The sequence below is a fragment of the Sarcophilus harrisii genome, chromosome 6, assembly GCF_902635505.1.
Source record: "Sarcophilus harrisii chromosome 6, mSarHar1.11, whole genome shotgun sequence".
NCBI lineage: Eukaryota > Metazoa > Chordata > Mammalia > Dasyuromorphia > Dasyuridae > Sarcophilus > Sarcophilus harrisii.
The window spans coordinates 193,669,586-193,695,457 of NC_045431.1; the positions used below are offsets into that span (position 1 = coordinate 193,669,586).

Sequence of the window (25,872 nt, forward strand, 5' to 3'; positions counted from 1 at the left end):
TTTTTTATAGCACAATAGTATTCTATTACATTCACATTCTTCAACTTATTCAGTCATTTCCCAATTGATGGACATCCCCTCTATTTCCAATTCTTTGACACCACAAGAAGAGTTTCTATAAATATTTTTATAATCTTTTTGGGATACAATCTAGTAGTAACATGGCTGGATCAAAGGGTATGCATAAATTGGGCATAGCTTCAAATTGCCCTCCAGAGTGGTTGATCAATTCATAACTCTACCAACAATGCATTAGTGTTCTAATTTCCCAACATCTTCTTCAACATTTATCATTTCCTTTTTCTGTCATAGTAATCAATCTAATAGCTGTGAGATGATGCCTGAGTTGTTTTAATTTGCATTTCTCAAATCAATAGTGATTTAAAGCATTTTTTTTCATATGACTATATACTTTGATTTCTTTATTTGAAAACTGCCCATTCATATCCTTTGACAATTTATCGATTAGGGAATGGCTTGTATTCTTGTAAATTAAATTTAATTCTCTCTCTCTGTATATATATATATATATATATATATATATATATATATATATATATTTTATATATATATATAATATATCTTTTAGAAATGAGACTTGTTATCAGAAACACTGGTTGTAAAGATCATTTCCCAGTTTTCTGCTTTCCTTCTACTCTTGGTTGCATTGGTTTTGTTTGTGCAAAACTTTTCAATTTAATGTAATCAAAATTATCTATTTTGCATTTCATAATGTTTCCTATCTGATTTTGGTCATAAATTCTTCCCTTCTCCATAGATAATTCAAGTAAACTATTCCTTGCTCTTCTAATTAGCTTATGCCTAAATCATATATTCATTTAGAACTTATCTTGGTATAGGATGTGAGATAATGGTCTATGGCTGGTTTCTGCCATATCATTTTTCAGTTTTCCTAGAAGTTTTTGTCAAATAGTGAGTTCTTATCCCAGAAGCTGGAGTCTTTGGGTTTATCAAATACTAGATTACTACAGTCATGTTTACTATTGTGCCTTGTGTACTTAATTTGTTCTACTGATCTGCCACTCTATTTCTTAGCCAGTATCAAACAGTTTTGATGATTGCCACTTTATAATATAGTTTTATATTTGGTACAGTTAGGCCACCTTTTTCTGCATTATTTCCCCTTTGATTCCTTTGATATTCTCTATCTCTAGGTATTTCCAGACAAATTTTGCTATTATTTTTTCCTAGTTCTAAAAAAATTTTTTTTGTTAGTTTCATTAGCATGGCACTGAATAAGCCAATTAAATTAAATAGAGTTGTCATTTTTATTATATTAGTTCAGCCTACCCATAAGCAATTGATATTTTTCCAATTGTTTATATCTGACTTTATTTTTGTGAAGTGTTTTGTAATTGTGTTAGTATAGTTCCTGAGTTTGTCATTTCAAATCATCTACAATTATTTTAAATTGAATTTCTCTATCTCTTGGTACTAGACTTTTTTTGGTAATATATAGAAATGCTGATGATTTGTGTGGGTTTATTTTATATCCTGCAACTTATCCAAAGTTGTTAATTATTTCAAATAATTTTTAGTTGGCTCTCTAGGATTCATTAAGTATACCATCATATTATCTGCAAAGAGTAACAGTTTTTGTTTCCTCGTTGCCAATTCTAATTCCTTCAGTTTCTTTTTCTTCTCTTATTGCTAAAGCTAACATTTTTAGCACAATATTAAATAACAGTACATCTTTGTTTCCCCCCTGATTTCATTGAGAATGCTTCTAGTTTATTCCCATTACTTATAATGATTGCTGCTGATTTTAGATAGATACTGCTTATCATTTTAAGGAAAACTCCATTTATTGCTATGTTCTCTAGTGTTTTTAATAGGAATGGTTTCTGTATTTTGTCACAAGCTTTTTCAACATTTATTGAGATAATCATAAGATTTCTGTTAGTCTTCTTACTCACACAGTTAATTATGCTGATGGTTTTTCTAATATTGAAGCAGCCCTGCATTTCTGGAATATATCCTGTCTAGTCATAGGGTATTATCATCATGATAAATTGCTGTAATATCTTTGATAATATTTTATTTAAAATTTTTGCATCAATTTCCATCAGAGAAATTGGTCTATAATTGTCTTTCTCTATTTTGACCCTTCCTGATTTAGGTATCAGCATCATAGTTTTGTTATAAAAGGAATCTGATAAGATTCCTTTATCTGTTTTTAAAAATAGTCCACAAAGTATTGGAATTAATTGTTCTTTAAATGTTTGGTAGAATTCACTTGTAAATCCATCTGACCCTGGAGATTTTTTTCTTATGGAGTTCACTGATGGCTTGTTCAATTTCTTTTTCTAAGATGGGATTATTTGAGAATATTATCTCCTCTTCTGTTGATCTGGGCAATTTATACTTTTATAAATATTCATCAATTTTATTTAGATTGTCAGATTTATTGGCATACAGTTAGGTAAAATAGCTCTTTATTATTGCTTTAATTTCCTCTTCATTGGTGGTGAATTCATCCTTTTCATTTTTGATACTAGTAGTTTGGTTTACTTCTTTTTAAAAAAAAAATAAAAGTATCTAAAAATTTATTTTATTGGGGTTTCTCCCCTATAAACCAGCTCTTACTTTTATTGATTATTTTGGTAGTTTTCTTACTTTCTGTTTTATCAAATCTTTCCTTTGATTCTCAGAATTTCTAATTTGGTATTTAATTGAGGATTTTTAATTTGTTCTTTTTCTAGCTTATTTAATTGCATGACCAATTCATTGATTTCCTTTTTCTGTATTTTGCTCATGTAAGCATTTACAGATATAAATTTCCTCTAAGAAAGATTGCATCCTATAAGTTTTGATATATTGTCTCATTATTGTCATTCTCTTTGATGAAATTATTGGCTGTTTCTATGAAATTCTGTAGGAATAAATTACTGAGTTTCCAGTTAACTTTTAGTCTGTCTTTCCATGGCCCTTTGTTACACACAATTTTTATTGCATTATGATCTGAAAAAAATGCATTTCATATTTCTGTCTTTTTGCATTTGATTCTGAAGTTTTATGCCCTAATAAATGGTCAAATTTTGTGTAGATTACTAAGAATGGCTAACAAAAGACATATTTCTTTCTATTCCCATTCAGTTTTTTTCTAGAGGTCTTTTTAAAAAGTCTATTTACCAAAAAAAAAAAAAGTCTATTTACCTCCTTAACTTTTTTCTTGTTTATTTTGTGGTTAGCTTTATCTAGTTCTAAGAGGGGAAAATTGAGGTTCCCTTATCAGTATAGCTTTGCTGTCTATTTCTTCCTGTAATTCACTTAAGTGAATTAAGTTAAGTTAATGTGGATATTATATCACTTGGTGCATATAAGTTTAGTACTGATATCACTTCATTGTCTATAGTGTCTTTTAACTTTTATTTATATCTATTTTTGCTTTTTATTTTTCTGAGATCAGGGTTGCTACCTCTGCTTTTTAAAAAATTTCTGCTGAAGCATAATCTATTCTGTTTCAGCCTTTTACATTTACTGTGTATTTTCCTGCATATCATCCCCTTTTTATATTTCTCCCTCCTTTCACTCTATCTCTCCTCACCAGTGTTTTGCCTCTGATCACTTCCTCCCTTCATCTGCTCTCCTTCTATGAATCTCTTTTCTCTTTTCTTTTCCTTTTCCCTTCCTATTTCCTTATAAAGTAAAATAAATTTCTATACCCAACTGAATGTGTATGTTATTCCTTTTTTATGCCAAATTTGATGAGAATAAGGTTCAAATAATGCTCACACCCTCCCTTATTTCTTTCTTCCATAATTTTGCACCTCTATCATCTTTTGCATCTCATCATGTGATGTAACTTACTCTATTCTTCCTACTCTGTTTCTCTTCTCTCCCAGTACAATCCCTTTTTTCAGCTCTTGATTTTTTTGTATCATCACATCAAAATCAACTTAAACCTATACCCTCTGCCTATGAATATTCCTTCTATCTGCCCTAACAAAAACATAGTTCTCAAGAGTTACAAGTATCATTTTCCCATATTGGAATGTAAACAGTTTAAACTTATCGACTGACATGTTTATTTTTTTCCTGTTTACTTTCTTATGCTTCTCTTGAGTCTTATATTTGAAGATTGAATTTTCTGTTCAGCTCTAGTCTATTTCTTAGGAAAATTGGAAAGTTCCCTATTTCATTTAATTCATTCAATTTCCCCCTGGAAGATTATACTTAATTTTTCTGGGTAGTTGATTTTTGCATATAATCCAAATTCTGCCTTCCAGGATATCATATTCCAAAATTGCTAAATCCTATATAATCCTGACTGTGGTTTCTTGAATTGATATTTTAATTGCTTTTTTTCTGGATGCTTGCAGTATTTTATTCTGGAATTTGGCTATAGTATTCCTTACAGTTTTCATTTTGGAATCTTTTCCAGGAGGTGATCAGTGGATTCTTTCAATGATGATTTTACCCTCTGTTTCTAGGATATCAAAGCAGTTTTTCTTGATAATTTCTTGAAAGATGCTGTACAGGCTCTTTTTTAAAAAAATCATGGCTTTCAAGTAGTTCAATAATTCTCTCCATAGATCTCTCCTAGATCTATTTTCCAGGTTGGTTGTTTTTCCAGTGAAGTACTTTACATTTTCTTCTATTTTGTTCGTTTTTTTTTTTTATTTTGTTTGACTGATTCTTGATATCCCATAGAGTCATTAGTTTCCACTTGCTCAATTCTAATTTTTAAAGAATTATTTTTTTAAGGTAACTGTTGTACCTCTTTTTCCATCTGGCCAATTCTACTTTTGAAGAAATTGTGTTCTTTGGTCAATTTTTGTGCTTCCTTTTCCAAGCTGTTGATTCTTTTCCCACTTTTTCTTCTACCTCTCTTATTTAATTAAAAAACTCTTTTTGAACTCTTCCAAATGGACTTTTTGAACTTGAGACCAATTCATATTTCCCTTTGAAACTTTACATTGTTGACCTGTTCTGAGTTTGTGTTTTGGTCTTTCCTGTTGCCACAGTAGCTTTCTGTGGTTAGGGCTCTTTTTGGTTTTTATTCATTTTTAAAAGTTGAGCTCTTGTACTGGGGGGCCAGGGGCCTGGCCACTGACTTTCCAAACCAGGGCTTGCCCACTGTCCTGGCTCAGCCTAATCATACCTATTGTGCCAGGATTCTAGAGCTATCAATTAGCCTTCTGCATTGAGACTGGAGGCCTCACAGCTGGTCTACTGTGACACTAGCCTGCTAAGGCAGAAATGAGAGACCTTGGCTGCTTATGTGTATTGTGGCTAAAAGCTTGCTGCTGGATTATCCAGACACCATTTGGGCTGTGCTGTGCTCCCCTTTTATCCAAGTTAAACCAACCTTTTCTAAAGACGTCTCACTTATATTAAGCTGGAAATTGCTTTTTGTGGGTTCTGTCACTCCAAAATTCATTTAGCTGTTTAATTTATTGTGTTTTCCAAGGAAAATTAGGCAACTTCCTGACTTTTTTCTGCCATCTTGGCAGAGAAAGACTCTGACTTTCAAGGTCCCTTCTATTTCTAAATTTATGATCCTATAGCCCACTTAGGGGTCGTCCCCACCACTTCTCACTTTTCATTTCGTGAAACTGGGTCTGTTGAACTCTCTGAAAGTTATCTCTGAAGGTCTTGAGTGATCAGTGTAAAGTCTCCTTCCCGGGGATGCTTGGGAAAGCTCTCTTGCCATCTATCAATGACTCTGAAGGGGAGACTGAGCCAGGGTAGCTTGGCAATTCGTCTACATGGTGACTTCTTCCTAAGAACAGTCATAGCTGTGATCATAGCTTTGGAGAGAAAGTCCTAACAAGGGAAAGAAAAATCCAAAGCCCAAGAGAGTAGCTAACAGTGTCAGCTATAAAATGATGAGTTTTGTCAAGTTTGCCCAGTTTGTTTGTCATCCTGTGGATTTTTCTGAGTGTCAGAATATCCCAGGATCCATCATCTGTCTTATTCTCAAAGGATCTGACTACCCTCAGCTAATTCTTGCTAAAATGTTAATGGCTGATAATAACTGAAAGTGTTTTTCTTTCCTGTCTCTAGGGCTATGTAAATTTTTATGGGGCCTCTGAGAAGTCAAAAATCCATATAGAGCAAAGCCTAACCAAGGAGGAATGGCCCATGTATTTAAACTGGGGCAAATTGCGAAGGGTTTCAAATGCCAAGTTGAAAGGAATTTGAACTTTATCCAGTTGGACACAGGGACTATTTCTGTTTTTATTTACATGGGAGTAACACACACAAATCAGTGTTGTAGAAAGATTAATCTTTCTATAATGTTGTAGAGCAGTTTGGAGAAATTGGAAGCAAGAAGGCTAATTAAGAGGTTATGTCAATATAGTATAAGAAGAGGTGTTGGCTTGAACTATCATGGTGGGGATATTATATTAGTTGAATGGAGAAAAGGGTAAAAAAAAAAAAAAAAAAACAACAACCAAAAGGCATTACCAGGCCAAAGCAGGATAAACAGAATTTGGCACCTGATTGGATGTAAAGGTTGAGGAAGAAAGGCGAATTAAATATGAACCTGATGGTGCTGCCATCAAGAGAAACATGGAAATTAAGACCAGAGGCTTCATTGGGGGGAAGGGGTGATATGTTAAATTTTGGACTTGTAGAGTATGAAAAAGAGATATATTCAAGGTAGTGATGATGAATTCCTGGGCAAAACAACAACAACAAAACCCTAACTAAAAAAAAACAAAACAAAAACAAAAACCCAACCCCTGATTTCAAAGTATTTTCTCCCTCCTCCTATTTCCCATTTTTTTGCCTTGTTCTTTCCCTTGTACCCATTTTACTTTCCCAGGAGTCATAATTAAGTGAGTGTTTGTATGTCTGTTCCTGAATTCCTGGTGAGGAAGGTCTATATTTTAATCTATCTATTCATCTCCAAAACAATCCAATTTTTTCAAAAATTGCTGGTATAAAGTACTCTGTCCAGCACAGAACTTGTCTGGAATATAGGAGATATTTAATAAATGCTTATGGAACTTGGACTGAATGAAGGACATGGATGATATTTTCATCATTGCTGATGATTCATTGTAGGCACTTCATAAATGCTCTCTACTCAGCAATTGACTGATTGAAGATAATGATTGATGCATGATCCCAGTATCTTATATTGATATTCAATATCTGCAAAATTCCCTCCTTACAACAACAAGCCTGTGAGATAAGTGATTCTTACATCACACTTCCCATTTTGTAGAAAGAAATTGAGGGTTGAGAGGTCAAGTAACTCATTCAAGACATATGACTATTAAGTATCTGACAAAGAAAGGATTAAAAATCAAACCTTTGACTTTAAATCCATAATATATTTGCTTCTGAAAATGAGAAAGGAACATGGAATGATTGCGAGAGTTGTAGATTCAGAATTTAAAAAAAAAACAAGCTTTGGCTCTGTAACTATGTAACTTGGGGCAAGTTCACTTCTTGGAGCCTCGGTTTCCTCCTCTGTAAAACATAGGGGGTGGATAAGATGATTTCTAAGTCCAGTCCAGCGCTAACATTTATTTTTGCTAAGTATAATTAAAGAAGTAATATTTGAGAATGGGTTTGGATTTCTGATTTCAGGGCTTTTATCTACAGGAATGACTGGCTCTTGGCCAGGGATGAAGTATGTCTAACCAGTATATCTAAGAATGGAATTCCCCAGAGACAAACTGTTCTAATACAGAAGCAAGAAATCTAGATACAATTACCAAATCAGAGACCATAGTGACACAGTGGAGGTACCTAATGCTTTGTGGGAGGCAATAACTGGGAAGAGGGATAGAAATCATATTTATGGTCTCAAATGTCCACACGTCAATGGGTAGAGTATGGACAATGAATGAGGGAAGCTGGGGATATGAATGCGAAGAGGGAAATATGAAGTGAGGATTCTATTAGTAATAACCTAAAAATAAGGTATCACAGAGAATGTGGAAGACAGCTCATAAGTGGAATATGGCAATTCAAAATGAATAGATTAGCTCATTTAGTAACTCTGCCCCATAAAGGAAATAAGGTTACTCTGACATGAATTGATCTTGATGATGCTGTTGCCTCTTTGTAATCAATATTTCCTTTTCTTTTTGTGGTTGTTTAGTCATTTTTTTTCAATTGTCTGACCTTCTACAACCCAAATGGGAGTTTTCTTAGCGGTTTGCCATTTTCTTCTCCAGTTCATTTTACAGATGAGGAAACTGAGGCAAAGAGGGTTAAGTCACTTGCCCAGTTCAGCTAGTAAGTGTCTATAAATATCTTTAATGATCCATTCTAGAATTTTCTCAAGAATTGAAGTCAAGCTCCTAGTTTTCATACTTTCTTCTCATTCCCTTTTGAAAAACTGAGTCATTTGTTGTACTCCAATCTAGGGGCATTTCTCCTTTTGACATGATCTTTCAAACATTACTAAAAATGATATAACAACAAAAAAAGATATAGCAATCATAGCTGCTTCCCCCCTCCCAAAGACCACAGGATATAATCCATCTGGACCAGGTGTCTTAAATTCATCAAGAACAATTAGATACTCTCTTACTACCGCCTTAATTATCTTGGATATCAACTCCCTCTTGTCATTTTTGTCCTATCCCTTCAATTATAAAGGTCATTCTTCTCGGAGGGAGAAATTACCCCAATATAGCTTTTAAGAAACAAACCAACCATTTTTGTTGTCCTTAGCTTCTGGCATCAGTCTCATTACATCCTGAACTTTAGCATTCCATACACTATTTTTACAGAGTTATATCATTTGTTATATTTATCTTCTGTTACCTGACCTTGCTTCTACCTTCTGTACCAAAAAAAAAAAAAAAAATCTAAGTTTGTTCACGAATACCTTGACCATTCATACCAGCCTCTTCAAACAAATCTCATTTACCTCTTCCTTGAAACTGTTTCCATTTGGATCCAGAAAATCACATTCCCTTTTTTGGAAAGGTTTACTAGGCTGGTAGGTTATCCAAGTCCTACTTAAAGTCCACATTCTCAAAGGTTTCACTGCTTAAGCCAGAACTTTGGCTGGTCTTAGCAAGCTGGAACAACTTCAGGAATGGTCCCTCCAGCCAATTCTGTGTTTATGATCTAAGGAGTGGTCCTCAAAGTGTAGTTCAAAGAATTGTTGAGGTCTCTGAACCCCTTTCAGAGGGTCTACAAATTCAAAATTATTTTTTATTTCTAATATAGTAAATAGCTATAAATATAACCCATGTGAACAAAAACTCTTTGAACAGATCCTTGAAAGTTTTTTTTAACAACATGAAGATACTGAGAACAAAATTTTGAGAGCCACTGATCTAAGGACTGGCTTGCCCAGGCTCAGAGACACATCACAATAGCTTGACCACCTGGTGATGAATTTTTCTGTTAGCCAGAGCAATGTGTAAAGATTTCCTACAAAAATATAGATGGAGATGCGGTTTGTATTGGAAGACAGAATTCTCACACTAACGAAATGACAGTGCCTTTAAGTATTGGAATATAAACTAGAATGGTGGATAGGAGAAATAAAAGACATGATCTCTCTGAATTTTATCAAGGCATCTGAGTCTATACTGATACTCTTAGGGATAAAATGGAAAGATGCAGATTTGATGATCATATGGATTAGGAATCGGTTTAATGATTTGATCCAAACAATAATGATCAATGGACCAATGTTGGTTTGGAGGAAGGTTTCTGTCGGAGGGATTACTCTAGGAATCTGTCATCAACCCTGATCTGTTCACACAGTTTTTATTAATAAATTAAATGAAGGCAGAGTTGACAAACTTTTTGAAAGTGTGTGTGGCAAGAAACTGGAAGGGACAACTAGTACTCTGAATGACAGAATCAGGATCTATTAAAACAGAACAATTGAATAAATCTAATATGATGGAATAAAATAGAAATGATTGTATCCTTCTAGTACATGAAGTGAGTGGGATAGGTGGGGGCAGGCAAGATTTGATTGGATCACACAATTCATGTGGAAAAGGTCTGTGAACTTTAAATGTGATATTAATTGGTTGTAGTAATGTGGCAACCAAAGAAACTTAGTCTTTTAGGCTGTTTTAAGAGAGAGTGTGTCCCAAACAAGCATGGTGGTCATTCTGCCCAAGTCACTGCCCATAATGGAGTATTGTGTTCGTCACCGAGGATCCATTTTAGGAAGGACATCGACAGAGACTGATTACAAGATAGTAAGGGGATAGCAAGGGACTGGAGGTGTCTGACTTGGATTCAGGGGATACATGATAGTTATTCCTCAAGCAACTGAAAAACTTTCCTGTGGAACTGCCTCTGTCTCCAGAAGACAAGACCATATCCCCTGAAGGCCTGCTTCTCTGGGGGCCTCAGAGATGCTAAGGAATCCTGCTCTGACTTTATCCAGATCCCCCCAAGGCCCACACTGCAGCCCATCTTGTCAAATGAATGTGAGGAGAGAGTGGTCACCACATGGACCAAAGCCTTCTGACAAAACCATCTGGGTCTGGTAGCAGCTTGAGCCAAGAAATATTAAGACTCCCCAAATCTGCTCCTACTTAGTCATGCATAGAAAGGGGTGGTTTAAAAACTGGGATAAGTGAGAGTCCTTCTCATGGGAAGCTTAGAGAACAAACTAGTTCTGGGGCTCTGGTGGCTGTTGCTTCCTGGGCTGGCTTGCTGTTTCTGCCTTTCTGTCCAGAACCCTGAGAAGGCTGTATGTGGGGTAGGGGGCGGAGGGAGGAGGCTCGGTTGCCTCAGCCCTACAGCTGCTGCCCCTTCCTCTCCTGGCACAAAGAAAGCCCTGCCCACTCTCCTTCTCGCCCGAGGGAGACATCCGGGGAGCTTTAAATAGATCTCCCTGCTTTGCACTAAAGTAGGTCGGTGAGGAGGAGAGCGTCCAGCCCATGCAGATGTGGGACTGCAGCCCCAGGTGCCGGGAGAAAGGATGTCAGCCTGAGCTGAGAAGGGACATTGGTGAAAGGGTGACTCGGTTTACTAGGAACTATTTATACTTATTTCCACCTATTCTAACTTGACTTTGCATCTTTCCTGTCTGTGTCTCGCTTGGCCCAGCTAGCTCTGATTCTCTCCTGTCCCATCAATCTCTGTAGGTTTCTCGGCCCATAAGGTTCCATAACTTACTTACCTGCAGCTTTGTCCATGTCTGAATATCTCCCTCTTCCTCTCTCTCTGTCTCTGTCTCTCTCTCAGTTATCAATGTCCCTTAATGTCTCTCTTTAGATACCAAACACGTCTGCCTGTCTTTCTCCTGGGCCCCATCCCTATCTCCTTGTAAATTCTAACTAGTCTAGGATTTAGCTAAAAGATGGCCAGGAAGTCACAGCTAATACTAGTTTACTTAAATCTCAAATTTCCATTATTTCTACGTCCTGGACTGAGACCAAAATTGGCAGTAGAGATTTTATCAGCCCGTGGATGAGTTATAATTGCAGAATCATGGAATATAGAAATTGGAGGGCACCGTGGAGTCTTTCTTACCCTATCCAGGGATTCCTGTACATTTAACAGTTTGGAATATGGTAAGAAGCCAATCTCTGCCCCTCAAGTGTATAGATAGAGTTCTTAGAGTTGGAGATATAAAAGGCAGGACATTAAAACAAACCAATGGAGTATGAGGTAGGGGAAAAGGACAGGGAAGAGGTAGAATGAGCAGTCGTGAAGCCCAGGACTCAGTGATGTTATTTGAGTTTAGGGCCTAGGGCATCTGAGGCATTGTGACCAACTCCATGTGGTCTCCAAGACATCCATGTTTACAAATGGGCAGGCAGATGGTTTGGGCCGACATTCAGTTCTGGCTTAGCAAATTTCAGACCTGAACTTCTGGGACTAAGCCAAAGAAGAAATGTATTTCTGATACCTGGCTCAGGCAATGTACATGGCCAGAAACATTTGTCTGTCCCCCTGTTAAAGATATAGCCTTGGGCTTTATGCTTCTGCTAATTTGGGTCAGCATCTCAGGGAATCAGGTCCTTAGCCATCAACCCAAGGGTACCTATGCTTTCAGCCTAAGGCTTTCTACATAAAGCCTTCATTGACTTATAAAATGGGAAAGGGAACAAGCACTTATTAAGCACCTACTATATGCCAGACACTGTGCTAATCACTAATCAAGAGATTCCTTAATTATATGGCATGTTCTGAGGTGTTCTACTAACATTCCTACCCAATCTTTGTCATTTTATAAACCATAAAGTGCTATAAATATGGGTTATTGCTGTTCGCAATACTAATTTCCCTCTCCAGAAAAAAAAAGGCAATAAAGAAAGAAAGTAAATAAAGACAGCAAATACCAGAAGAATTCAAACCTCACAGACTTTACAGAAACCATTTTCTTTAGCTCCCAGCCTCTATGGCCAGGTCTCCTTTCTCCTGCAGGCCTCCTACAGTGAGCTTGGCCAGATTTCATAAGCCATGAGGTTGAGTCAGTGGGAACCATGTACCTCTGTTCGTGTGTGCTTTAATTGGGAAAAAGGCCTTTTGCCATGAGGACACGGTTACAGCGCTGGGGACCGTCCAGGCTGATTTCAGAGCCAATCCACCTCCGCTCTGGGGAGGGGTACCTGAGGAGGGGGTGAGGAAAAAGCTGGCAGGAAGCCATGACTCCTTCTGCTTGCCCAGGGTCTTCCCACTGCTCAGTCCAGGCAAAGGAGAGTTTTTCTGGTTATCTTCATGACACAACAGAGGAGTGTTCATTCCATCCATCTTGAGGACAGAAAAGTCTTCACACTGACCTCCCCCCCCCAATTCCCAAACAAGAAATTTTTGGGGGAAGTAAGGTGATTTTCCTAAGGCACGGGGGTGTCTAAATGAAGACAGAAGAAAAAATTGTCTTCACACTGCTCATTCCTGGTAGAGGGGAGTGTTATTTCCAATGGCTTCCAGAGCACAAGGAAATGCTCACTTTGCTGCTCTTAGGGACAGAAGAGTCATTACTCTGGGTTCATGAGGATCTTTACTCATCTTTAAGTCATAAGATTTTAGGTTTAGAGGTCACCTATTCCTACCCCCTTCTTTTAAAATTGAGCAAATTGAAGGAGTCGAGAAGTTAATTGATTCTTCTGAAGTCATACAACTAGCAAGTACCTGAGCACAAATCCTTTTTTTCTGTTAAATCCTTTATGTCAATCTGGTGAAACCTGTGGACCCCCTCTCCAAATTGTTTGTAAATGAATAAAGGAAGCTAATTATATTAAACACAATATCAAAATGTATACCAAAAAAAAAGTTTATGGACCTCTTGCATAATCTATATAAATACACATTTCCATCAAACCATAAATGCTCTTCTCAGGAGATTTTGTTACCACCAAATTATGCATAGTTCCGTTAATATATATATTGATCAATCAATAAATTAATAATGAATTAATTAAGTACCTACTATGTACCAGGCACTGTGTTAAATGCTGTGGATACAAAAAGAGGCAAAAGTCAATCTCTGCCCTCAAGAAGCTTACAATCTAATAGGGATGACAACTTGCAAACAAATTCAAAGCAAGCTATATACAGGATAAATAGGGGGGATAAATAAGTATAAATAAGTAGACATAATAAATAAATAAATAGAGGGAAGGCACTGGAATTGAGAGGTTAGGTTGCTTCCTAAAGAAAGTGGAAATTTAGTTGGGACTTACTTAAAGGAAGCCATGGAGGGCAGTAAGATGAGGAAGGAAAAATATTTTATGGATAGGGAACAGTTTGCAACTGAAAGATAAAGTGTCTTATTTGTGAAATAGTCAGGAAGCTAGTGATCTTGGATCAGCATCAGAAGGGGTCAGGGGACATAGTCGGGAGATGTCACAATGGTTAAAATGACAGGCGTTGGCAACATCTTGGACACGTTTGTGGGCAGTAGGAAATTAGAAAGGGAGAAATTAAAAATAGCTAATAGAGGTAATCGGAAACTTTTTTTACAGGGTGAAAAGAGAAGGAAATTAGAATAAATGGGGAAAATAGTATAAAGGAAAATACAGTCAGCAATCATGACTGAAAAAATTTTTGAACCAAGTTTCATTGATAAAGGCCTCATTTCTCAAATATACAGATGACTGAGTTAAACTTATTAAAAATGAGAGCCACTTAAAAAACAAACAAAAATATATGTTTTAATTAGAGCTATTCCCTAATTGATAAATGGACAAAAGATATGAACAATCAGTTTTCAGATAAAGCAATCAAAGCTTTCTATAGTCATATGAAAAAAAAATGCTTTAAATTACCATGGATTGGAGAAATGAAAATCACAACAATTTCGAGGTACTACTTCATATCTATTAGATTAGCTAATAGGACAGAAAAGAAAAATGACAAATGTTGGAGGAATGTGGGAAAACTGAGACACTAATGCATTGTTGATAGAGTTGTGAACTGATTCAACCATTCTGTAGAGCAATTTAGTACTGTATCCAAAGGGCTATTTTAAAAAAAGAGCAATTTGGTACTATATCCAAAGGGTAAAAACCAAAGGCCTACCTTTGACTTGGCAATACCGCTACCAGGTCTATATCACAAAAGAGATAAAAAAAGGAAAAGGAAAAGGACCTAAGTGTACAAAAATATTTTCAGGAGCTCTTTTCTGATGGCAAAGAATTGAAAATTGAGGAGATGTCTATCAATTGGGGAATAGCTGAGCAAGTTGTAGTATATGATTGTGATGAAATACAATTGGAATATAAAAAATGATGAGCAGAGTGCTCTCAGTAAAACCTGGAAATACTTACATGAAATGATACAAAGTGAAATGAATCAGACACAAGTAAACATGAGACACATTAAGAGCAATATTGTAAGATGATCAACTAGGAATGACTCAGCTATTCTCAGCAATACAATGATCCAGGACAACCCTAAAGAGCTATTGATGAAAAATGCCCAGAAAAAAAACAAACAAAAAACTGATGGAGTCTGAATACAGAACAAAGCTTACTTTCTTTTAACTTTATTTATTTTTCTTGAATGATGAGAGGTTAAAACCTAAAAGACTGTGGTTGGATAAAGGGATTTCAGAATTTTTTAACAGAGGTAGTTACTTTTGTGGCTCAAAATTCAAGAGTATGACTATCTTTGTATGTGGCTAAATTGGGGTGCAAGACTTGCTCAGAAGAAGTGAATAGGTTGAGGAACTGAATATTAGGGTATTTGAGGGATAATCAATATGTATGCTGAATTCCCCTAGTATGAGGGCAGGAATTAAGAAAGTGAAAAAAAAAATGTAAGTCAGGTATCAAACTTATTGAGGAAGTAAGGGGAATTACCTATAGACAACAGCCTCCAGAATTTCGATTGAGTGATAGATACTAATATTACGAACTTCAACGGAAGAAAGATAGAAGAGGGAGAACCTAAAAGTGGCAATGAAAAGCAAAAAAAAAAAAAAAAAAAAAAAAAAGCAAACTCCCTTGCTTCTATCTGTGAGTGAGGGTGATCAGGGATGCTATTTCATTATGAGGAGTCAGCTTTCAAGAAGAGTTAGTAGATGGAAGGAGTAGAAGAGCACTAGATGTAAGTTGAAAGAAAGTTTAGTGCACATAATAGAAGCACAGAGGGCATAATGGAAGGGGTAGGTGGATTTAGGATGAAACTTTGAGGTGGGAGGTTTGAGAGGGATGGGAATACAGCAGTCTGCATTGAGGGGGTGAGAAATGGAGCTTGAATGGTGATCAGGAGTTCAGAATCACTGGACTGTGTCACAGCTGTGACCAGGTCTGAGAATGTTCATCATTAAGTGGGAAGGCACCCTCCTGTACCCTCGAAGGACAGCTCAGCAGGATATGACAAATCTAAAGTCAAAGGGAAATTTGTTCTTCCTTGTATTGACTAACTACAGTCCACTAAACTATACATGGGGCTGCTAATATAGCACAGGGAATTCTACCGGTCCATATACAATTCTGTGAACATATGCATGTTTAATTCCAGAAACATAGGCAGACGTTATCTAGCATTATAATTTGATTCTATTAAAACTAAGTGTTTGGGAAGAGAACAGTTCTGGGGTCAGTGAGCCATAGAAACAATATTGTGGATGATCAGTTGATTCTGATGTTAAAATAGGCTTTGTTCTTCTGTAGTACCAGCATTGGTTGGAGATGATGGAGATGGCTAGCAGGGCTCCTGTCATTTACTAAAACATTACCCCATCTATATAAGAGCTCACCCACTTGTATAAGTTCCCACTGGACCAAAGATTTTATTTATTCAGTGTCAGCCATAGGCAAACATAGCTCACTCATCTTGCCAGAACATACAGGTTCTCACCAACCCATGTTTGGCCGCCATCCCATATGTGATCTTACCACTCATATACAATTCTACCGATTCCCTCTGTTTCCGTTTTCCCATGTTGTTCTAACGGCCAGTTCATATAGGATTCCACCAGCTCATTTAAGACCCGGCCAATCTGTTTGTGACCTTGCCAGCCAGTACATGATTCCACCAGCCCATACATGATTCCACCAGTCTGCCTATGATACCACCAAGCCGTCCCTGATCTCACCAACTCATCCCCACACACTCTACCCAGTGAGAAAGAAATTCTCTCACTCTTGCCTGACCTAGTTTCCTCAAGGTGTCCCCCCCCCCCCCTCCACCGCCCACACACAGCTCCAGCCTTAGAGACAGCTCAGCCAAATGTTCTGCCAAGGGCGTCTGATTCCTCCCCCAACAAAACAATGGGAAGGAGGGATGGTGATTCCTCAGGGAGCCCCTATCTCTGTGGCTGCCACCTGTCCCAAGGACAAACAGCCCTTCCTGCCCATTTACACAGCAGTATTCTCCTTAATGCTCTCATCAATACCCCCATTAATACTCTCCTTGGATCTTTCCATCAATACTCTCATTCCTGTTCTAATTATCACTCTCTATAATGCCCTCATCAATGTTCTCATTAATACTTTTGTTAATGCCCTCATTATTGTTCTTGTTAATATTCTTATTGTTGCTTCATTAACATACTCTATAATGGTTTCATTAACATTCACATTAATACTCTCCTTAATGTTCTCAATTAGCATGGTCATTATACTCTCAATAGTTTAATTAATTCTGCCATTAATATTGTCACCTGTCGATCCCATTTTTAGGCTACTTTGCAGTTTACAAAATGAGAATAGTGTGGTGTGGTGGATGGAGAACTGTACTTGAAATCAGGAAGCCCTGGATTCAAATTTTACTTCAGGGACTAATTAGCCACATGATTTGGGACAAGTCACTTAAACCTTTCTGTGCCTTAATTTCTTCATCTGTAAAATGTGGGGAGTTAGGTTTCGAGGACTCCAAAGTTCCTTCCAGTTTAAATATATGACTCTTTAATAATAGTAATAATAATAATGATGATGGTAATGATGATGATGATGAAAAGAAAAAAGAAGAAGGAAGGAGAAGAAGGAAGAAGAAGGAAAAGAAGGAAGAAAAAGAAATAAGAAGAAGAAGGAAGAAGAAGAAGGAAGAAGAAGAAGAAAGACAAAGAAGGAAGAAGGAACAAGAAGAAGAAGAAGAAGGAACAACAAGAAGAAGAATAGCTAGCATTTATATAGTGCCTGTTATGTGCCAGGTGAGAGATCCTTTTAAAGGTAAGGTCTTTAACAGGATTTTGACTGAGGCAATGCCCAATCAGGGATGAAGGCCAGGTAAGAAATCAGGCAGAGGATGGTCATTCACATTCACTCTGAGCCTATCAGAGCCCGAACAATGACCAAGTGGGGTTTGGCCTGGGACCTATTGTTGGTCAATCTATAAGAACCAGAGTGATTTGGTTTTAAGACATAGTCCTAGACCATAATCCCAAAATATCTTGCAAGATTTCAAAAATCAAAATTTATATTTTTGTGCTCATTTTCTCCTCTGGAATCATCTGGGTCCAGCAGCAAAACATAGATCAGTACAACTAGAGATGGTCCTGATGCAATGGGAGACCTTGGTCTTTTGGGACCCAGATGGGTCTGAAGAACAAAGTAAGGCTGGTGACCTTTCTCAGCCCTCCCTCACAAACCCATTAGCATGTCACTGCATCACCTCCCTGGCGACATGGTCCTCGTAGAGACCAAGGAACAAACAGCATTACGTGCCAGGTATTTCATGCAGCCCTTCGTCACCTCACCACTGACTATTGCAATAGCCCACTCTAGTCAAGCCTCCCACTAAGCTGACAAAGTGATCTTCATCAAGAGTAAGTCTCCTCTTATCCTCCCCATTCAATAAATCCCGTGTCCCCTCCAGGATCAAATATAAAAATCCTGTGTTTGGTGTTCAAAGCCTTTCATAACCTGCCCTCCCTCCCCGATTTCCATCTCCTTATACCTTACACTCTTGTACCTCTTCTTCAATCCAGTGACACAGACCTCCCTTCTATTTTTCACTGACTCTGGGCTTTTTCTCTGGTTATCAAATGCTCTCTCCTCATCTCTGCCCACTGGTTTACCAGCTTCCTTCGAGTCCTGCTTATAACCCCATCTTCTATGGGAAGTGTTTCCTTATCAAAATTCTGGAACCTCCCCTCTGTGGATTTGATTACTTCCAATTTACCTTTTACATACATGTAAATATATATATATATATAAATATACACACATATATGCATATATACATACATATATATCTGTATATATACACAGCATATTATAGATCCTATATAACATCATCTAATCTATCTACCTACATGTCTGTTTGCATGTGGTCTTTCCCATGAAGCAGTGAACTCCTTAAGAGCAGGATCTGTCTCATGAAATAGTAAGTTCTTATCCCAGAAGCTGGAGTTGGGGGGTTTTCAAGCACAGATTAACTATAGTCATTGATTATTGTGCCATGTGTCTCTAACCCATTCCACTGATCCACACCACTCTATTTCTTAGTCTGCAGCATACGGTTTTGATGGCTGCTGCTCTATAATAGTTTTAGGACAGTACTGCTAGATCACAATCCTTTGTATTTTTTTTCCCTTAATTCCCTTGATATACTTGACCTTTTATTCTTGCAGCAGGACCTGTCTTTTACCTTTCTTTGTATACCCAGTGCTTTGCACAGTGCTGGGCACAGAGTAGGTACTTAATAAATGTATATTGACTGATGGAAGGTTAATAGCCTCCTCATGCACTCTTGAAATAATAGTTTTTCTAATTCCTAAAGTTTCAGAGGTTCTGGTCTGAAGCGGACAATGACAGGAGCCCAGAGATGAGGAGTTATTCCCTGTGCCCTAGGGATGATGGTTAGAGCAATATCCACCCCAGGGTGGGATCTGATCCCAGGACCGGAGGACCCCCCACCACGGTCCCCACTCCTGCCAGAGGAAGCGGTGTCTCTGGTTTATTTTATCTTCAAATAACAAAGCATTTTTAGGGCACCTGGAGGCTCCTGGGCCCAAGGAGAGCTCAAGGTGGGGGGTGGGTTGATGCAATACCATTCTTGGCCCTAACTGCTCCTTCTGCCCTTGCCCCACAGTACGGGATCAAGAAGAAGGAGGAACGCGAGGCAGAAGCCCAGGCTGCCATGGAAGCTAACTCCGAAGGCAGCCTTACGCGTCCCAAGAAGGCCATCCCACCAGGCTGCGGCGATGAAGAAGAGGAGGAGGAAGAGAGCATCCTGGATACTGTCATCAAATACCTCCCCGGGCCTCTCCAGGATATGTTCAAGAAGTAATTCCCCACGAACTCTCAGACTGTTTCTACTATGAACAGCAAAGCAATGCCGTTCCCGCCACTCGGTGGGAGCTCAATCTCGCCACCCACCATGCCCCCCTCTGCTCACTCCATCTCCCTGCCCCTGCCCCTGTCCCTCCCCGGCTGCCCGGGGCCCCCTGGCCGGGCCTGTTTGTACATAGCCCCCTCCCCACTCTCCCCAGTAGATGCCTCCCATCCATCACTTGTCAGGAGCAGAGTGCCGCAGTCTACTCAACTTTAATTATAAGCCATAGTACTAGGTGTGTTAGGAAACTCAGCTAATCAGGCACCTCTACACTCGACAGAGAAAAGGGGAGACCTCCCGGTGGTTTCTGGCCCCCATATAAGCAGCACCACATTCCCAGAGAGCAAGCAGGGGCTTCTTTTAATTCTCCATGGGATATTTGCCATGACCACCAACGGGCCCACCATCCGGCCTTGGTCAAACGGGGTTTCCCCCACTCCTGTAGGTGTCTTCACCATCGCTGCCCTCTCCCAGGGAAAGGGGAATTTTTCTCTGTGCAGGGACCCTTTGGAAAGGCAATCATTTGAAATGAAAATTTCCCATAGGAGGGCCAAGCCTTCCCAAGTATTTCTTGTGTTAATACCACTGCCACCCGGGTCTCAGAATCCAGTCTAGGGTCTTATTCCACATTATTAAGAAGAGAGAAAAATCTGCATGGGAATGACCTGAGAGGAGGAAGAAAAGGGGGCTCTGGGGTGTTCCCTGGAGTTTAGTCGCTTTGTGTACAAAGCTTGGAGCATCCTAGAAAAGGGTCAGACTATCCTTCCCTGATCCATATTTTCACACACACATACACACACCTTAGGACACTGACTGTAGAATTGTCCTCTCCCACTGTGGACCGTATGATGTTATCTGTCACTAACATTAGTACCTTGTGGGACATCCCCCAGTTCTTGGGACAAGGACAGACTGTCTTTTTTCTCATACATGGAGAACATGAAGGCATGGAGATCAGGGGCAACCGGTGTTAGTTATTAGGATCTCAGAACAAGTATGAAAGGCCAAAGTTCCAAAACCACATCTTTCCTCCATGCACCATGTTCCTTGCATGAAAGATGGAGCTATCACTAGAAGTAGAAGCCTAAAGCTCATTGTTCTGAGACCCCCTTGCCATGGTAACCAAACTCAGGAAAGTAAGGATGAAACTATCCCCGGAGAAAACTCCCTTCAGAGAGGAAGTCTATGTAAGCTCTCCAGTCTCTCCAGGGTAGATTCAGGGCTCAGGACCCTCTTTTTGAGCAGGGAATGGTCTTCAAGACAGTTTCAGGACATGATGGTTATCAAGACCCCTATTTTCCACCTGACATTCCAGGAGCCATCACTTCTTTCCCAATTTGTTTTTCTTCTTCAATGGACTTTTCAATTTTAACAAATGACCTAAAACTGTCTATCTTTCCCTTCTCTGCCTTTCTGTTTACCCATTATCTATCTGTACACCATCTCTCCATCCATTTACTGAATACCTTTGATTCTGTTTCCCTCTGTCTTTCTGTCCGTCTCTCCCATCCATACCTCTTTCACTCTCCTAGAAGTTTCTCTCCATTCATACCCTAGGATATTCTAGCTTGAAAGATTACTATGGCAAATTTCTTCTATACTAAACAGGAAAAATAAGTATTTTTTAAGGGGTGAGATGGGCAAGTGGTAAGGGACCTATACCAGATCACATGTTGATCTTTTCAAATTTCTTTGAAACAGTGCTCATGGTAAAGGAGCAAGAAAGCTGTGTCTTGGGTTTGAGAAGAGGTGGGGAAAAGAGTGTTGTTCTGGGAGGCTTGTGGGCTAATCGATCCCGGAGGTCTGTACCCAAGCTCCAGCCCTAAGGTTACTCCTCTGGGCTATTTTTCCTACACCCCATATTTCTCCTCCTGGCCATTGGAAGGGTGAGTTGTCCTTCCTAGGAGACCCACATCAGATCATGGGCATGTGAGGGGTAAGAATGGGGGAAGGGGAGAGGCTGTTTCATTCAAGCTCTCTGTTCTGGATTGTTGGGGCCAAGAATGATGAGTAGGTTAAAGTAAATGGCCTAGTATGTATTGGATATCTTTTCTCCAAACAATACTGAACTCAGAAGTCACATCACAGGCCTCCTGGGGTTTGAATTATCACTGTGCCTTCTGGGACAACCTGGAAAGGACTTTGTGCAGAAAATAAATCATGAAATCTATTAGAGTCCCTCAAGAGAGGGATTTCACATTCTTTGAGCTTCATTCTTTTCCCAAACTCTATTCGTCTGTCTGTTTTTCTCTCTCTTACATGCACACGCACACACACACACACACACACACACACACACACACACACGCTCCCCTGCTAGAATTTAGTAGAATGCTACTCAACATTCTCAACAGAAGAACTGACCGTCTGTTAAGTCATTTTGGAGTTTCTCTGCAAGCCCTTCTCCCTCGGGTCTTTTCCAGAGAAAGCCAATCTGGAGTCCACCTCCTCCCTTAAAAATACTAGCCAATTTCTGGCCTGTCAGTCCCCACTCTTGGAGAATGGAAAGAGATGAGAGTACGGGAAAGGGATTTTGTCTTGTTTTATTTAGTCACAGGGCCACATGAGGTAATTCATCACCAGACATCCCTGCTGCAAAAGACCAGGAATCAAGACTAATTTGGCCCACCCCCTTAAAATCCTTCCTGAAACTGCAGAGACCTTTGGCTAAATCTGGTTCTGCTTTCTATGCCCCAGGACTAGAGGCAGGTGTAGGATTCCCAGGCTGAATTCTGACCCTAATTTTGTCCTCCATTTCCATTTGGTTTCCATATACTATGTTGAATCTCAGGTAAGTGAGGAATTCTGTTTTTGGTGAGCCTTTATTCAGACAGTCGGGGTCCCGCCGCCGCGGGTGATCTGCCAGACATGGGGCCAAGGGCAGCCTCTCTGTCCTGATAAAGGCACTATCCAAATCCCTACTTCTCGGAGGGCAAAAAGTTTCGTTTGGCACTGACCTTCATGACCTTACATCGATCCTTAGAGAAAGCCATATAAATCAGACTGCAATATTAATTATGAATGCTACTCTACATTACAGGAGAATAGACCATGTGCTAACTCAACTTTGGAGTTTCTCTGTCCGTGTTTCTAGCTCTGTGTCTTAGCCAAGTATCTCCCCCATCCCCTCCCTCTTTCTAGCTCTAGGGGGGAGAGAGACATAAGAATGCTGCTGACCCCTGTGCCGCTCCCTTGTGTGCGTGTCATGTTTTTAGGAACCTGCTCTTGTGACTGGCCGTGGTTGTGATTGTGATCTTTGTCATCCTGTGTGTCCCTATCCTGTGTTTCTGCGCGTTTTATCCCGTCCCCCAAAATGAAATGCATCATGTTGTCAGTCAATAAATCATGGGGGGAGTGGGGGTGGGAGGGGTGGGTGGGAGGGGAATGTCTTTCCAAAAACGCTTGTTTTCACAACGGCAAACTCTGAGTAGACGGGGCATTTCCCAATAGCAATGAGCTTGTCCTCCCAGTTTCCAGATGCATGGAGCCCCTCCCGTGCACGGTGGGGGGCCAAGGACCACCCGTGCACAGTGGAGACATGTGGATGTCCACCCCATGGTGCTTTGCCTGCTTTTCTTGCATGACGTGGTGACTAATGTGATGTTCTTTTCCAATGGAATCGCGGCCAATAAAGAATTATAGGATCTCACTTCCTGTGACTTTTGTTGTTTTTCTCAGAGAAGGGGCCGGGGGAGATAGAAAGGCCATCAACTTAAGTTGCTTGTGTGCTTGGTCTAGAGTCCCAGGGGTCCTCAAACTTTTTAAATAGGGGGCCGTTCACTGTCCCTCAGACTGTTGGAGGGCCGGACTATAGTAAAAACAAAAACTTTGTTTTGTGGGCTTTTAAATAAAGAAACTTCATAGTTCTGGGTGAGGGGGATAAACGTCCTCAGATGCTGCATCTGGCCCATGGGCCGTAGTTTGAAGACCCCTGGCTTGACTGTCCTGGCCAGGCTACGGCCATCTCATGAGGAAATGTGAATGCAGATGGGCAACTATTCTGAAATTTTTAGTTTTAGGTAATTACAAGCTGACACTGAAATTTAAGTGACTTGTCTGAGGCCCAGGGTAACTCAAAACTTTTTCAAAAATTAAGGATCATGGAATGGTAGCTGAGGATCATAGATTTTAAGTGTCATCCAATTGGATTTCTTTATCTAAGGGATCAGAAAACAGGTACAGAGGCTAAAGGAGGAGATGGATTAATGCACTCAGAATCCTGAAGTCAAGGCTAAGAGACAGGATTAACCATGAAGAAAACAGGGTAGCATGTGGTAGGTGAATAATGGGGGAAACTTGGTCCTTCCTGCAGTAGTGAGAGGAGGAGGACTAAGGATCAATGGGATGGTTATACTGACAGAAGTACAGAACTGTGGAATCCTGCAATCTCAGAGGGCATCTAGTGCAACCCTTGGGAAGCAAGAATGCTACTACAATATTTCTAACAAATGGGAAAGACCTCTGCTGATGACTTACGAATGCTAGCTAATAAGAGAGTGAACCTAATGAGTAAAAATATATTTGTCCAGATTCCTGGACATCCCGAGTCCCTACTGTTTCTAAGAATCCAATTAAAAAGACTTTAAATTAAAAGGGGAGGAGGAGGGAGTAAACTAACCACAACAGTCTGAGAATCCTGAGAATCTGAGTAAAAGGACTTTAAACTAAAAAAAGAAGGAAGAAACTAACCACAAAGGTCCGCCAAGCAATTCCCAATAAACTTGGGATGGAAAATGCCAATCACATCCAGAGAGAGAACTCTGGAGATTGAATGTAGATCAAAACATAGTATTTTCACCTTTTTTGTTTGTTTTTTCTTCCCTTTTGTCTGATTCTTCTTGTACAACATGACAAATACAAAAATATATTTAAAGGGATTGCACATATTTAACCTATATCAGATTGCTTGGTCTTGGACAGAGGGAGGGAGAAAGATGTAAAACACAAACTTCTACAAAAATCAATGTTGAAAACTATCTTTACATGTATTTGAAAGAAAAAAAGTTGAAAACTATCTTTACATGTATTTGGGAAAATAAAACATTTTGAAAGAAAAAAAGTCTGCTAAGACAAATACTGTCAAGGTATAATAAATAAATATAACAAGTAAAAGCATGTAAAACAAAAACAAGAATAGCAATAGAGGCCAATAATGCTCAAAAAAACAACTTAGGAGAGAGTTAGCAATAAGATGGTTGGTCTCAGATACTGGCTTAAATTCAAGGGGCTAATTCTAAAGATGGAAGAGGCGATCAATCTCTCTTGCCCATTCCCCAATATTAAGCAGCAAATGCTCTCTAAAAGGATAGTTAAATGGCAAATATTGCTGCCATACCCGCTAAAAGGCAAAAGTCAACCCAATGCACAACTCACACATGCTCCAGCTTTGGGGCCAATTATAGGATACGAAGGTGGCCATAACTTAGATGGATAGAGAGTACAGAGAATATGAAAGCTGCCCAGGCTACCTTGAGGTACTTCCAGCTGTGGATCAGACTTTTTCAGCCCTATAGAGCTTGTGGTCTTATCCCAGAACAAAACACACTAAGACAAGAACTGGGTTTTATATGAAGGCCTTCCGATGAATCTTCAGCTGGAATGCAATTCGAAGTTGGATAATTAATAACAGTAGATAATTAGACAGATGATAGGAAGTTGACAGAGATCTGTGTTTCAATAGTGTATACAATCAATAATATATTTCATAAGGAAATTCCTGTATAAATGCAGATGAGTGACTATTGTGACCTGGGACCCAGGGTAACTCAAATTCTTAAAAATTAAATTGTTTTTTTTAAAAAGTCTAGCTTTTTGAATAGTATTGAAGTTTTGAGAGAACTAATTGGTATGGAACACAGAGACGGACTTTTCTGATTTCAGATTGGCCTTCAGAGCAAATCAGTCTTTAATTCAACAGGGGCCTAAAATAATTGCCTCTTATCAGGAAGAACACCTAGAGTGGGCAATTTCTCATAATTAGCCAAAAGATGACATGCGTTCTGTGATCTTTGGAAATAGCTGATCCTGTTCAGGTACCAATAATTATCCTGAGAATATCCTAAACTCACTATCCGAAGCTACTATAATTTAGAATGGTGAGAATTGGGACAAAGCCAAGTCCAACTGCTTGCAAAGAGATACAAAAGGAGAAAAAACTGTCAAAATTTAAGCATGCAAATTATGAGGTTACAAACAATTATAAAGAAAACTATTAGCTCTAAAAAG

At 39.0% G+C, this 25,872-nt stretch overlaps 1 protein-coding gene across 1 annotated transcript in view; it reads left to right on the plus strand.

The window, feature by feature from the left end:
• The window catches only part of CPLX1 (complexin 1), a 119,407-nt gene extending 96,111 nt beyond the window's left edge, over positions 1-23,296 (plus strand). The window contains exon 4 of the mRNA XM_031943766.1: positions 19,405-23,296. Coding sequence (XP_031799626.1) covers positions 19,405-19,602 — 198 coding nt within the window. The 3' untranslated portion in view covers positions 19,603-23,296. The remainder of the gene's footprint in view (positions 1-19,404) is intronic.
• The last annotated feature ends 2,576 nt before the right edge of the window (positions 23,297-25,872 follow it).